Here is a 16,091-nt window from a genome sequence, read left to right as displayed (position 1 = left end):
ATGGAGTGTGCTCCATGGCCCTGAGAAGTGACACATGAGGAGCAGCCTGCAGGTGAGCTTCTCTCTGACAAGCCTTTCCTTTGCCAAGCCTGAATTGTGCATAGACCCAGCCTGCGATCTACTCCTTCCAGCACCAGTGCCTGGTCCTTCTCTGCCTGGCTGTGCTGACAGAAGGCAGCCACTGCTTCCTTATTCTGAGGCAGCAAATTGCAGAGCTCCAGGGCAGCAAACACCCCAAGCCAGTTCTGATGGGGGCTTGCAAAAAAAATGAACAAGGGTTGTATTTTCAGAGACAGAGAACATGAGGATGTTGAAAACCCAGGGGAGCCTGCAGCTCACGCTAACTCTGTAGAGAAAATATTGCAGCTTTGTAGGCAGAGACTGGGGAGGGAGGTGTCTGTCTCGGGGAGAGTGTTAGCATCACCAAGGTAGGAACCCAGTATGAGATGAGGGCAGTGATACTGAGAACAGACAGAAACTAATTATAACAGGAGGTCTAAAATACCATATTGGAGTGAGACTAGAGACAGGAAAAAATAAGCAGCTCAGCATGGGAGTCCTCATAACCCACATCATTGGTACAACCTCTGCATTTAGTGCAGCTTGCAGGAGCAGTGTGCCAAGGAATGGGGAAAGACACCTAGATGAAAATGTCCTTCGTGCCACTTGTATCTCTAGAGCTGGGAGCAGCAGTCTCAGGACAACAGAGTCACAAAAATAGCAGCAGTGGAATGAAGGGAGATAGGGGACAAAGCCAGGCATTTTGCATGAGGAGATAACAGCCAGAGCAGGCAGCTGCTGTCCTGGCCACCGCTGGGCAGGAGGAATCACCTGACCTGCTGCAGGGCTGAGGTCCCATCTTCTGTTGCATCTTCATATTCTCAGGGTACCCTGAGGACTACAGCTAAATTATAGATAAGAGACTTTTATATAAATGCTAGAAATCCAGCATTTTGTTGAAGTCAGCCAGCAGCAATTGGTGCGTTTGGCTGGGACAGGAGGAGGAGGTGGGGGATCTTTGTCTGTAACAGCCTCTGGCACAAGGATGCTGAAGCCATCTGTTGTTCTGTGCTAAGGTTCACGTTACATACGCTGGGCTGCTCACCATGACCTCAGGATTCAGCACACGATAGTTACTGGCGCTTAATGAGTTACTGCATGCCAGGTGGGCCATGGCAGTAGTCTGTGCATGGTGCTTGCAGGCAGAAAATGCAAGGTGCACCACATTAGCTGGGACCTCAGTGAAAGCAGCCTACCTCGTATCAGTGATAGGGTTAAAAATGTGTGAAGAATCAGTTACTGTTCAGTTTGAGCCCTTAGATGCTGAATGAAGCAAGCTACTGTTGGGATCCTTGACCTTAAATGATTCCTGAGTAAGAAGAGGGGTTTGCTGGATCAGGTTGCGGATGCTTTAGCCAAGCAAATTCCAGATCAGTACAGAAAGTTTAATGAATCTCCATGTGAAATCCTTGTTTTCTGCTTGGCTCATAGTTGGCTGTTATAAAATACAAAACACAAACCAAACCAAACTATCTAAAAAAAAAAAAAAAAAGTCACCATTCTGCTACTTGGATTTCATCAGAAATATACAAAATGTGTATTAGGACTATGGAGGAAGCCCAAAGCTCTGATGAAATCTTAACTTTATAGACTAATCAAAAGAATTACTGCATTTCAAACGCCAGTAGCCATGCTCATAATACACATTGCAGAAGAGATGTACAGGGGGGTCAATTCTGAGCACTGCAGAAGAGGTTCGGAGGAGCACAGGAGGGTTCAGGAAGTTCCTCATTTTCCTGGCAGCCTGGTGAGATGCAGAAAGCAGGAAGGAGCAACATCTCTCCAGGTGAAGCCAACAATCTGCCCTGCCTGGCTCCGAGACCAGGGCCCTAAAATAGCCATGACAGCACGCTCCCCTGTAGCTACCCTGCCACACTTCTGCTTTCACCTGGCAGCAGAGGACGGGCAGTTTATCAGTGTTATCCCAGCCCACACTGTGGACTGAACCCTACTGAGCTATGTGATGCAGAAGAAGCTGTCCCTCCAGTTTTTGCACACAGAGAAGGAGAGAGGTGTGCAAGGAGTGCAGAACACTTAACATGAGGGTGTGATTTCAGTGGGACCAAGAGGAGGTGTCGGGTTATGGGGATAAGGGAGGCTCCATGTTCCAGCAGAAAGGGATTTTCACATGTGTCAGGGAGGGCAATGTCAGCGGAGAGCAAGGGACAGAGCCTGGATCAGCAGGGTGAGATGGAGGAGAATGGGTGATAGGTGATATGGGGGAGAATATAGAGATGGGTGATAGAGGAAAGGAAGTAGAGTGGTGGAAAGGTAGTCACTGCAAGCATGCAACCAGCAAGGGACTTGAAAGATGGGTAGAAGAAAGTGGTTTCAAACTGGGATTAAAAAGGCAGGGAGGAGTTTTCTGCAGGACAAAGAGAAATGCTGCTGCAATAATTTGTCTAGCCACTAAAGGCAGGTGCCTTCATTTACTTTGCCTGCAGAGAGCTGTAATAAATCCATTTTGACCAGACACTTCCACAACACCCAGGCACGGAACAGGGCTACCCCCTTGCCTGTCTGCTTTCCTCAACCATGACTGTGGCCATCTGAGCTTATTTATGGTCTCTGCCAACAGTAAAATGTGGCCAGGACGGTCAAAAGTCAGACATGCTGCCTTGCCCCTCAGGCAGGTAAGATGCAGCATTAATACAACATCCCTTTGAAGGACTTTCCTGCCCTGTTTATATAACGTGATAGAATATTTCTTTTCCCTGCTTTTTCCCAGAGCTACCCAGTGACCCAAAGTCCCCAGGAAGTGTGCACTGGAGGGATGGAGAGGGATGAAGGGGGAGAAGAGAGCAAGGAGGGTCTGGAGCGGGAGCAGGAGGTGAGGCACTTACACGGGCTGGGCTGTGCTGCACAGGCTGCCGTCGTACCTTCGCCTGACCCCCCAGGCTGCTCCTGTGCTGGGAGGCTGAGCACGGCCTCTTGGCTGGGCTGCCAATCTGGAGTGGCGATGACATGAATGAAATAAAGAGAAATACTCCGAATAGGAGAAACAGGTCATGTTGAGGCAGAAACAGAGACACACATCCGCAGAGACGGAGCAAGGAAGCCTGCCGGTCAGGGCTTTGAATAAAAGCAGATGGCCACAGCTTGTTCTACGCTGGATTCAGCTGCTCTCTCAGCTCGAGATTATTTTTGGCCCTCTGAGGAAGCGTCAGGGGATTCAAATGACCATATAAGACAAGAGTGAGTTTAACCCTGCCGCCACCACACAGGAAGCAGGCACGAGGCGAGGTGACATTTGTCACCTCCCCAAGTGTCACACAGGCAGGTCTGAGCAGGGGGTGGAAGACACCTGACTCCTCGGGGTGGTGGAAGAGCTCAGCGGTTCTCCAAGCCTGGAGTTACAAAGCTGCAAAGGCTTTTGCTGTGCTGAAAGGTCAAATGCTGCTGGCCTGCAGCAAAGGCAGGACAAGTTAATGCACAGAGCAGTGGATGCAGTCTTTCAGTAAAATAGCAAGGACCCCCAAGGAGGACAGAACCAAATGGCCAGAGAAGCCCTTGTTCCGCTCAGCATTGGGTCCCCACGGCAGAGCTGACAGTGCAAGTGCACTGTAATGACACCAAGAAGCCACAAACTTCAGCTGGAGCAGGAGTGCACTCTGTAAAGCATCCTTGTTCTGCAGCTGTTAGGCATGCTTACGGCTCCTCAGATTGTCCCAAGCCTCCCAGCCTTGGGAACCAAGCAAGGACAGTAGAGGTATGAGAAGGCAGAAGGAACAGAAACTTCAGTTACTGCACTCCCCTCCCCCCCCCCCCCCCCCCCCAAAAAAAAAAAAAAGTTTAAAAGGCTATTTTTGTATCTGCCTTGATCTTGGGGTGACTATCTAACATCTTTATCCCCTTATCCGTGAGAAATCTGCCTTATAAAGACTGAAAGAAGAACAAAGTCTGGTTTTCCCCTGCCAGCAGGTCCCCACTGTCACTGCCTGAGCCCAGGGGGTGCCTCCAAGGCTGCATGCCTGGGACCAGAAAGAAATTCATCCTCTACAGTATCTAAAAGGTATCCAGCTCACGCTGTTTTATATGTCTGTTTTTGGCCTCTCTCCTACGTTTTCCCATAACAAATGTTGTGCTCCCTCTGGTGAAGCTGAAGCCTGATGCAACGTGTGCCCCTGTAGGATAGGGGGACTGCTGGCTTCAGTAGGGCTTCTTCCCTTCAGGAAAGCACACAGCAGTGCCCCTTTCTCATTTTATTTATTACTTAAACCAGACAGCTCCGGGCAGATTCTCGTTTCACCGTGAGGATGTAAATTGTTGACCTCACTGGATTTATAGCAGGCTCCAGCTTTCAAACTAATGACAGGCTTGCAGACCAAGCGCGTGAAGCTGCTCAGCAACACTAATTAGAAAGCACATGTTTTGATGGGGGAAGCTGTTTTCCTGCTGGCGGGCAGCGCGAGATGGCCCAGCCTGGGCAGGCACTCACTCACCTTTGCCAAGGGTAGAGCTGGTAGGGAGGGTTGTGGCTGCTGCCACGGCTGGGGGTGGCCGCCTCGCCAGGGCCCCCCACCACCGACTTCTGGTGGCTCTGGGCAGCTGCCTGGCCCACCGGGTCCTCTTCCAAGCTCTGCTGGATGGCCATTTTTATAAGCTCGTCTTCGCTCAAGCTACCGTACAGGCTGTATTCCTCACAGCCTATTGTTTGTCTTTGGGTATTTGCTGCCGTTGTAGCCATTTTTATTCCTTTGTGTTTGTTTTGCTTTCCTGTAAAGGGAGATTACAGTAATCAAAATCTGGAATTAGCAAAGAAATTCAACCATCTTGTGCTTTTGTTCAGCTCTGCCCCTCGACTGGACTGACTGGCAAACATGTCAGAAATCCTTCACCAGGGAGAGAATATTATCATCCAAAATCTGCACATGAACTTACTGAATGAACTCCTTTCTATCACATAAAGTAGCTGATTTATCTGTTGATTAAACAGGGAAGGGAACTGCTGCAAGGAAGGCAGGTTCTTATCTACTCTTTATGGTTGCCACAGTTCAAGAGAAGAATCAGTAAAGGAAATCCTCGTCAGATTAAAGAGATACAGCCTGGAAGTCAGTTTATTTAGGTCAACACCAGTGGGCATCATTCTGTGTGTGTTTTGCTGTTGTTTGTTTTGTTTTATGTTATTTCTCATTCTAATTGCAGAAAATTTAGGGACAAGGTTTGTCTTTCTGCTTGTTTTCTGCAAGCACAGGTTCTCTGCCAGGGTAAAGCAAATTTGTGGAGTAATTTCTTCCACCCTATCTGGGGATCTCTTGAGCAACACGCAAAGATATTCTTTGAAGTGACTTTCTTTGTCTCACTCAGTTTCTGACACGACACTGCTCAGTTTCACTTCTGATTTTTTGCTGCCCACAGAACAAAGTTCAAGGTCATCAGTTTCAAGACTTATGGGAAGACTCACTTCTAAAAATTGGTGGTTGAGATCTGGAAAGGAGAGGTGGGGGAAACACAAGGGCATGCTCAGAAATCACAGAATGACTACAAACCCTCATCATAATATGGACTCAAAAAAGGCAAAGACAATCAAAAATACTGCTGCGTTTCCAATAGTAATAGGGATGAAATAATGCCATGAACAGTACAATACTCTAGCATGATCTACTCCAGATGCCAGAGAGGATTCTGGCCATCAAAGTCCCAAAATCAAGGGATAAAAGCTTGGCTCTTTTAAGAGGAGGACAGGGAGACAGCAGAATATAATGGTGGAGAAGCATCCCCCAGGTGCACATAGGCAAGGGGTTGGCTAAGTGCACCAGTGGGGTTTCAACAAAGCTGCCTCTCCCCCCGCCGGGGGTCAGGACCCCTTTCATCCCCTAGGGGTGTCAGTCCCTGCCCCAGCAACCATACCAGAGCATGGGGATCCCCGCCCCTGCCATGCCAGAGCCCCACTGATGGAGTGATGCTTCCACCTTTCTTTCCCACTTAGTCACCCAGGGCAGACTGGCTTCCTGGGGCTTATGCCAGGGGATTGCTCTGCTCCCACAGCCCTTGCTGCTGTGTGCACAGCTGAGAGACAGTCCTGACCTGGGGGAAACTAACTCCACATGTGGGAATGGACATAGCTACGTGCATCAAGACACTCATGGTCATTTCTTTAACCATAATATATATGTATATATATGTATGTATATGTATACACACAGTGTTTAAAGAAATGCAAGAGTCTGAATCAAGCTACAAGAAACTTAAAACCTTGGATTTAAGCATTTCACTTCAGAAACAGTCATGTTTGCTACATCCACGGCCCCTCAAGCTCCAAGCATGCCCCAGAGGAAGTGGGAAAGGGAAGCCCAGCAGATTTCAGATCAACGTTATGACTCTTAATGATGAAGGATGTGTTTCGCAGTCATGAAAACTGCCAAAATAAAACCTTTTTTTCCTGTATATAACGCAAACCATTTTTATTTTTTTTATTCCCCCCTCCCCCTCCCCAGATTTCTGAAGGCTGCTCTAGTGTGAGCTGGTGCACTTCAGCTCTGTTCTGACCCCTTGCAGTCCCAAGGAACTGAAACCAGGCATCAAACTACTGACAGTTCCTATACAAGAACTGCTGTCACCTCATACCCCAGCTACTCCAGTACCTGTCTCTGGCTGCACTCCAGCCCACGGCTAGCTCAAACCCATGACACAGCCTTGTTTTCCCTGCAAATTCTGCTGCTGTTTGGCTTGCTCAATTGCTGGCATGCTGGGCAGCACACTTACAGTCCCGCAGCCTAAGTACTTACGTAGTGAGTGGAGTGCTGTGGCTGTGTGAAACCCACGGGTTGGAATCAGAGAGCCTGTCTGCAACATCCAGCACTTTTGTGCCCAGATGTAGGGGCCTGGCCCAGGTGGTGACTCAGAGACTTAAACTCAGTTGTTAGTGGAGAGGGCAGGATCTTATCCTAAGCTCCTAATGAAGGTGATGCACAGTGACTCTTTGGAGGAGGCAAGAATAGAGCTGAAGTGTTCTTTGAGAAGAACCTGCACTAGTGGAGCATGGGGCACAGATGCCTCTTATGTGTCCTCTCCAGCACCACCTCCTACATCCTGACTGCACAGAGGCAGAGCAGCAACAATGCAACTCCATGCTCCAGCACACTTGGCCGAATTTAGGTGCTCCTTTAAACCCCTATCAGATCTAGATACAAAGGCCATTTCTGGACATCTTCCTCTCCCTCTTTTTGTTTCCTGCCTTGTTGAGGCACAGTGAGGGAAAAGGAACATTTCTTAACTTGGGGATCATTCCTGTTTGATCCTCTTACTCTTGTATGGGTTAAATGGGTCCCACCCACTTGAGAGGAAAGGGAGAATCTCCCCCACGTGTTGGTGATCCTCACTAATCTAAATATTTTGACAGGAGACCCATGGAGTGCAGAAACAACAGTGCTGGCAGCAGCTCCCACCACTGACTCATCCTGCAGGCAGAAATGTTGTGGGGCCCGAAATAGAGAAATCTTTAAGTGCTGCTCATCTGACTGGCACAACCGCAGTGTGGCTGTGAGGGTCACATCTAGGGGCTGCAGGAGCTTTCAGGCCCACACGGACAGCCAAAGACATCCTTGGCTGCCCTGAACCCTCCCAGAGATGATTCAAGTTGGGTTTGAAGCCATTCTCTGCTGAGATGCTTTGGTGGGCAGCTGTGGAGTCACAGTGATCTAGATTTAATTTGTAGGGGGCTGCTGTAAACCATGCAAGCTGTGGTAGCTGCCCAAGTGCATGCCCTCCGCTGGAGGCTGGTGCACAGCAGCAGGATGCAGATTAACCTCGTTTCCCCCTGGGCTGGGCTCAGTCACTCACCTGCTGCTGCCCTGTTTGGCTGGACGGCAGTGAACTTCCAACCACGACCTTATAAATGCCCACTAGGCTAATGTGCTATAAGCTACCTATTTTCCACCTGCAGTAACAAAGATGTAAAAATATATATATATATATATTTTTTTTTTCTTGGGTGGAATGGCTGAACCAATTTGATTAAGTAAGGTTTAGCCAAAGTGATCTTTCTACAGTCAGCATGAATCTATTTACTTGCTTCAATACTGCTTATTGTAGGTTTAAAATATTAGAATCAGATCTAGAAATTAAATGCTGGCTTAATTGTCCACTTTATCTCCAGTTTTTTTGTGGGAGGTTTGCACGTTGGCCTGTACTACTCTGGCAGCCCGAGAGCCCATCCTCACAGACAGGTAGCACAACACATTGCTTGTACTTTAAAACAACAGAACCTGATTTTTAAAGCTGTGGTTATAGTGCCTGTATTAGTCACGGAAGAACACTCTGCCTTCAGGTCTGAATTGCCTCATTAGTGAACTCTCCTGTTAGAGACACATCTTAGGATATTGCTGCCTCTGCTACCACTTAATACCTCAGTCCGACAAGATCTTCTGGATCTAAATTCCTCATTATTTCCACCTCGGGCCTGATCCTGCTCTCCTGACATAAACAACATCTCCACCTGATTCGTAACTTTGCTCCCCTGGTTTCAGTGAGCTTATTTGATGTAGCAATCAGGTCTGTGCCACACAGAGGTACTGCAGCTGCACACGGGGCCCAGCAGGTAGGGCCAGCAGGGACATGGTGGCGGCAGGCCCAGGCGCTGCCCGCACCTTGCAACGAGCAGCTCTACCTGGCTCTGAAAGCAGAGGTACTGCTCCCGGCTGACTACTGGCAACCACTCACATTGTGGTAAAAGCCACAGACAAACACAATTAGGATGCTGTTATATTTGGACTGCGGGCTCTGTCAACATCCAGTGTTTGGCAGAATGGGCCTCCGATTCCTGGTGCAGCATAAATAAACAACGAGGATTACAGCTGGCTCTCAACATGCAGGAGCGCACTGTTCGACACCATTAGCATCTGAAACAACTGGTCCCCATTGATAGCACTCCCTTCAAGAAAAGCTTAGCAAGGCTGCCTGTCCTTCAATGCACCCCAGGCAGCAGAATTAGTAGAATTACTTCTTGCTGTCAGAGGAGGGTGGCAGGTGAGTGACAAGGTCATTAAGGGAGCACAGCCAGGGACTTTGCCTGCCTTTGCACTTCGTTTACCCGGTCAGCTTGTAACTCAATACAGGACCTCAGTATTTATGGCACAGGGTGAGATAAACCACATATCTAAAAAACAAAAACAAGTCTTTGAAAGGCTGCAAACGGGAGAGAAGAGGAGTGGTTTGCTCCTTTTGCCTTTCACAAGGCGTGAGTGAGCCCCAGGTTCTGCAGATACCACTCTGTGTGTTTGCCTTTACTTCTGAAAGCAGCATGAGCACACAGGGGGAAGGTAAACACGGCTGGAAATCTTCCCAGAAAACCAAGGCTCCACTTCAGCTCTTTCTGCTGCACCTTTCAGGCCAGATCCTCTGCTGGCAATGGAAACTAGACCAATTTACAGCACTTAGAGTGGTCATTTTCTTTTTTCTATATTTTGGGTCAGTTTCCAGACATCTCTGCAGCTTTTGAAATATATTGTTAACTACTGCTGGGAGGCAAATGATATTTTAAAAAGAGAAAGATTTCCAGTGCCTATCAGACCTGTCAGAGCTGGGGCATGAAAAGCACAGCACATCATGCAGTCCAGCTGCAGCGAGAGGCAAACACATTTTGTAATGACAGCTTATGCAGACTGGTCAAGTTATAGCCCAGTGCTGGAAGAGCAAAGCCAGGCTTCCCAAAGGAATCCTCCAAACAAACAAATCTACTTGTCCAGCCCCAGCTGTCAAAACAGGTCACCTATCAGTCTGGCTTGGGTTATGATGCCATCAAGTTGTGATTCTGTGCAAAATCTTTACTGGAAATACATACACCTGCATGCTTTTATTTCTTCTCAGAAAGCATTAATTCACACAGCAATAAGTGCAATATTAGCTTTGTGTCATACCAACTGGAAATTTATAAATGAAAGAAATTGTTTGCTGATGACATCTTTTTTCTGCACTGTGCCTTGCACACTATGTTTTACCTTTTCATGTCATAATAACAACAATTATTTCTGAGCAAGCTATTCTAAGGGATAAAGATAAAAACATCACCTGCAAGTAAAAGAAAAATAAGGAAATGACAGAACTACAGCTCTGCTTAACACTAGTGAGTGTTGTATGGCTTATTTGTAAAAATAAATAAATAAATAAATAAATAAAAACACAAAAGGAAACCACAAAACCTCCCAAGACTGTGTTAGGGTGTTAGGTTACAAACTGCTGTAGGAATAAGCATTTACACCGATATAGCAAATAGAAAAGAGAGATTGAAAATGCTAAATAAGTTCAAAACATGCATATTCGCATTACCTTTTTGTTCTGAAATAAAAGGGTAATAATATTGTTGAAATTAGTTATCTCCTTGATTAAGTCTTAGTTCAGAAAATCCTTGTTGGTATTCATCTCCCTGCTTTGCCTGGATGTTTCGATCAACTGCAGGACAGCTTTGAAACACTCTCGCTTTGAAGCCTGGAGTTTATTTCTGGATCACCCCATGATCAGCGAATACAAGCCAAAATATAAGTTGTTCTGAATCTCAGATTTCCTGCTTGAAGATGTACTGCTGAAACTTTTTCCCATTCTAAAGTTCTTCTTTGTTGCATTAATCTGAGGAACTTCACTTCATCAAGCATCCTGTAACTAAATGACACAAAGTTGACCTTTCTATTACATCATTATTTATTGTCCCTGACAAGTAGACCATATATGGACATGTTTCTGGAACCTAAAGAAAAAAAAAAAGAAAAGAAATTACCATATAATTCTGAAGTAAAATATGTTGTCCTGGAGAGTTTTATTTACTTGGGTGAAAGGAGCTCAATTTACTTTTCCTTTAGCTGCTGCACATTAAATGAAACAGGCAAACATTACTGTGGGTATTTAGTGATGTTTTAGAGTGGTTTGTGCATTTTTAAGGCTACAAGGTTTGAAACTTCAGAATTCCAAAGATGACAAAAGCAGCTGTGAACCTGTTCCAAGTAATATTTATAAGAGCTTACTACTGGAGAAGAACAGCTCTCAAAACAGTTAAATGTAGAAGACAAGACCCTCAAAGACAACACTGCCTTCGGCCATAATAGTGAAATGGCAGCCATTGTCCCCACATGTGTTATAGGGCAAACTGGCAAAGGAAGAGAGAGCTCTGATCATAAGAAATAGTCAGGCACATACGGGAGAGCTGACGCGGCTGGATTAACTGGAACATGGGCATAATCCTCCGTTTGGGATGGTTACTGTGTATTTGTCTAGCTAATATGATGAATGAAGTATAATACAGTATAATACAGAATCAAAATGATGCCTATGCTTTTTCCTTCAGCTCCTATTTCATTAATTCCTGTGACAAAACATTGCATTTAAAAAGAATAAAGCCTGGATTGCAACAGGTCTCGTTTCCTTTCAGAACACCTTGTTGAGCCTCAGGCTAGTTGTACTCACCCTGTCACTGCATAAACAACCCCATCCAAGGCTTGTCAAGAGCAATCTGGAAGAGAACCAATTTAGCATCATCCACTCCTACATGATCCCTTCTAACTTACCTGCTTTGCATTTAGGGTCTTTCAGGACCAGCATCATTCCTTCTCCATGTCTGTTCTTCAATCCGATGTGCTCCAGCACAAGAAGATAGCCATTCCATGACACATCCCTCTTCTCTGCTGCCCGAAAAATGATCTACCCCTCATCACCAGTTCTAGGGCAATTGCTTTGTCCAAAATTAAGGACATTCAACAATTACTGAGGCAGACAAAGGAGCCATGGATGTTGTCACTGAGTGGGTGTGAAACTCCTACACCCCTGACAGCATGTCAGCCAACCCTCTGTGACTTTTAAACAACACCCAACACTTTTTTTCCTGATATTATTTTAAGATTGCAATCAGCCTTGCCTTAAAAACAAGAGTGAATATCTCCCAGATCTAACCCTTCTGCTTTCCTTTTGGCAGCCTCTCATCAGATCCACACCCTTGGCACTCTTATGGCCTGCATGATGACCCACTGAACTCAAGGAACAATGCTGATACTTCATTGCAGATTCAGACTTGGAAAAGACAAGGGTGTGTAAGTCTTCCAGTAAGGGTTATTTAATCAGAAAAAAAAGACACTGGAGCTCAAGGTCCCAGCAGCTATGAACATTGCAGGAGGTAACCCATGTCATTCACACCAAGCACACTGCACTTCCCTCCCTCCCACACTCCTGGTTTTCCTTGCAATGCCCAGTGCATCCCTCCCACACAGAAACTGTATGAAGCATACTCTGAGTCCTGGGGCATACAAGAAATTAGGAACATGTCACCATAAGTCCTTGCCCATGCCTTGCTTTTCTTTAGCATTATACAGATCAGACCATTCAAGTTGTGCACTGCACCAGATGTTTGTGTCTGTACAGAGACATGCAAGACACACAGCATGAAGTGGCAAGGGCCACGGCTGGGTGGCTGCTTTTGGTGCAGAGTCCTCTAGTGCCTGCCAAGCACAGCACAGTACTGTAGCCTCTTCCCCCAGTCCAAATTTCAGCAAACCAAATGCCACAGGCTGGTAGGTCATGGAGCAGGACTGCCAGCTGTAGCTGGAGAGTGGGAGAGAAGCTCCACTATGGAGGAGCTTTTTGCATGAATGTCTCCCTCGGTGCATGACTCTGGCCAGACCAGGCAGCATTAAGTGCCCATTGCTGAAGGAATGCATCACTGTGAACATCAGGGATTTGATGTATTTGGAGCACCTATGAAGGCTGCTGCACCCTTTTCTAATAAAAGTGCTTCTGAAGATCTATTTTTACATACCACTGACTCTCACTTTTCTCTTGAGTAAAACATTTAACTCCTCTGTGTCTCATCTGCGTCAGTGAATAACCAAATGCATTAACTTCAGAGAGGAGTTCAGATTTCTTCATAGACAGGAAGCCAACAAGATTACTTATATGGATAGAGATTGACAAATAGGACTTTATTTAATCAGTATCTGTGAAATACTTTCTTATCCTCAGAGGAAGACCTCATAGAAGTTTGAAAAACTAATTACAGAAATATTACTACACAGTCATGAAATCATACATTTGTAGGCTGAGGGTTTTTTTTGTTTTTCCAAAACAATGTCGTGTCTTTATTACAACACATCCAAAGCATAATAATAACAATCATTATGATTTATTAGCATTGCATCAGATTTGTTAATATTTCCCCTGGGACTCACCCAGTAATGAATTTGCATTTTCAACTTAACCCTGAGAAATTCCAAGAGATTACGAAATGTCACCTGCAAAAATAAATACATAAATTCATGCCATTTTCTGGGACAGACTTCAAACTCAGACACTGCACATTAGATCTGTTTGCTTTCTTTTTAAATAGAAAATGATGGAAATAGCCAACTCATGCTGATGGGGGAGTCAGCTAGGGTCTCACAAACAGGGAGCAATAAAAAAGAGTTGAATCTGAGAGAAGACAAAGGACAACCATATAAAAATAGTAAATGGCTAAGTGAACAACAAGGTTCTCTTTATTTTTTATGTTTCCTCAAAATAGCCATCAGAAGCCAGGTCAGGAAAGCACATTTAACATGTTTTATTTTTGGATTTGTTTGCAGCCGCTAATACAGTTACTTGAATTGAGTAGCCCTTCAGTTCCACTAAGCGCTATTTTCTATTAAAGCACAAATTAATCAGGTGGCTAAGGCTTGTGGAAAAAGAAAGTTCATTTGTGCATCCTTAGAGGCCTTTCACCTAGTTAAAGACTTGTTCTGTGTGCAAAGCTGGCAACGCATTTGCCATCACACGATGAAATACAGGTGAGAACGGTCACAACACTGAATGTATTCTCATCCTTAGCCTGTAACTCCCAGCAGCGACAACCTCTGCTGCACCCAGATGCTTGGCTCAGCAGTGCCTGTTCTGAAGGCAAAAAAATACTGACTAGCTGTAACAGTGACAGTTCCGAGACGGAAAATGTGGCTCCAGGAGGTAACCTAACCACCTCATTTCTGCCTGCCATTCATAGGTACAGTTTTCAGCATGTAACAGTAGTAACTGCTGAATGCACACGGATATGAGATGCAAAAAGATCCAGCTGAGGGGACCTCTTGCATTATGAAGTTGCATGGCACCTGTTTGATTAGGTTTCCTAATGACAATTTCTTATGCTTAAAGCAGAGCAACCCCGCAATACTTTGTCACAGACTGTGTGTGCCAGGTACCTTGAACTCTTTCCTTGTCACTTGTGTCTTGTCTGAACTTTTTCACCATAGAAAGACAGCAAGATATTTTGGGTGGTATCTCTCAATGCGAGTATAGACCTAGAGCACATGTCTCTGCCCCTTTCGCAATCGTATTCCAGTAAGCAGAGCTTTGCTTTGCATTTGGTAGTGCCATGCTGTGCTTCCATCAGACACTCCCAAAGATTAAATGCAAACGCCAGAACCAAAAACAATCTTCCTGTACCTCCCGCTATACAACCCACGTTCAAACAAGGAGACAGAAACTCCCACAGGGGAAGACAGTTTCAATTTCCTTTGCAAGAACTAAAGATTGCTTTGGCCACAGTACCCTGAGAGAGGCAAGGAGCCAGAGGCACTTGCATGGGAAAAGGTGCAGTGTCACACATGCCCAGGGATAGGGAATACAATATACAGTATTCCTTGCTGAGTCTGCTGCCTCAGTACTTCATTGTTGCAAAGATGTAGGTGCTTGGAGTTTGCTCTACTGGGAACATAATAATCAGGAGGGATTTAGCTCATGTCAACGGCTCCTAATCCTCTCCCCTAAGTTGGGGTGGACTTCTGCTCAGTGTGCAACCTCCACGTTTGCACAGTAGCTCTTCACAGAAAGCTTCAACCTTTCAGAAGCAATCAAAACGGAGCCCTCACTCTTCTGGAAACATGATATGATCACAATGGGGAACACCCTGTATTAGGGTCCTAAGCCTTATTTCAGGTATCTGGTGACTCAGCCCGAACCTGCCATGCCAGTGAGCTTTGAAAGAACACACAGCTATTGCAGTCATTGCCTCTCTGCAAATGTCATCCTAAGGTCATATCCACTGACTCAGACTGAAAGAGCAATCAGTCAGAGGAGAACATGAAATCCTAATACAAAGTGAATGCAACCCAAAAACTATATATATAAAAAATACTCCTTGGAGGAAGGGGAAAAGCATAAACATTATCTTTTAGCTACTCTTCACTGTGTAAATATCATTTATTTTATGCTATAATGTATGCTATTAAGAGTTCTAATGAAAGGCTTTTCTTTTTCTTGACCTTTACAAAATCCACAGAAATCAGAGATGTTGCTGCAAACCCTTTGCTCTGAAGCTCTTGCAGGGAAGCAGGAGGGCAAGAATGGCAACGTGAGACATGAGCTGCTGCAAACAGCGAAGATCCTAACAGAAACAGTGACTCCAGAACAGCAATGGTGAAAAAGTCCAACAAGCTTTGTACTTCCTGTGTAAATACACAAGCTTTGTACAATCTGTGTAAATATACCATGGGAGCCATGGGAGTTTACTCCATTTTATTCTGTAATCTACTCTCTGAATGGTCTCCCTCTGCTACTTTACAGTTTTGGATTCATTTCTCTGATATCCTCTAATTCCTTTAAGACTGATTGGTTTCCAACTGTTGTAACTGCTGTATGCAGATCTGCTATAGTGCTCTCCTCCCCTTCCCTTAATGACCTGGGAACAGCAGGCCTTCTAGGTACAGGTCTGTCCTTGCTTCACTATTTCCACAGATAAAAAGCCCTTGGAAACCAAAAGATGGCCCCACCTAAATAGAGCAGCTTGCAAACACATACATACCTTTCAGCATGATGAAGTTCAAGGAGTTCAGTTATGACTTTCTATGTGTCCAGAGTTAAACCAAGGCTACCAGAGTGAGACCCTGCTGTGCAGTGCCGCAGGGAGAAGCGGGTGGTTTGGGTTCTGCAGAGATGAGCTCCAGCCTGGTTTGGTATGAGTGCTGAAGGTGGCTTCCAGCCATCCCAGCTGGAAGTGGGTTCACTGCCATCAGACTGGGAAGCTCAAAGCAGGAGAACAGCCTGTCACCCCTACTGACTTCTGCCATGCAGCACTGGCCTGTTCCCCC

The 16,091-nt window shown here is 45.7% G+C and overlaps 1 protein-coding gene across 4 annotated transcripts in view; it reads right to left on the bottom strand.

Annotated features, from left to right (window-relative positions):
- Positions 1–16,091, bottom strand: part of ASB2 (ankyrin repeat and SOCS box containing 2) — a 35,456-nt gene extending 19,365 nt beyond the window's left edge. Inside the window, exons 1-4 of one of the 4 annotated variants that reach the window (XM_072038353.1) lie at positions 15,806–16,091; positions 10,327–10,656; positions 4,503–4,776; positions 2,904–3,008 (exon numbers count right to left, since the gene is read on the bottom strand). In XM_072038353.1, the coding sequence (XP_071894454.1) occupies positions 2,904–3,008; positions 4,503–4,747 (350 nt within the window). In that variant the 5' untranslated portion in view covers positions 4,748–4,776; positions 10,327–10,656; positions 15,806–16,091. Of the gene's footprint in view, positions 1–2,903; positions 3,009–4,502; positions 4,777–6,788; positions 6,919–10,326; positions 10,697–15,805 lie in introns of those variants that run through there. The other 3 variants (XM_027458250.3, XM_072038352.1, XM_072038354.1) reach the window with 3 other exon arrangements.

The sequence above is a fragment of the Anas platyrhynchos genome, chromosome 5 (genome assembly GCF_047663525.1).
Source record: "Anas platyrhynchos isolate ZD024472 breed Pekin duck chromosome 5, IASCAAS_PekinDuck_T2T, whole genome shotgun sequence".
NCBI lineage: Eukaryota > Metazoa > Chordata > Aves > Anseriformes > Anatidae > Anas > Anas platyrhynchos.
Note: the sequence above shows the minus strand (reverse complement) of the source record. Positions and strands in the feature narration are given on the sequence as shown.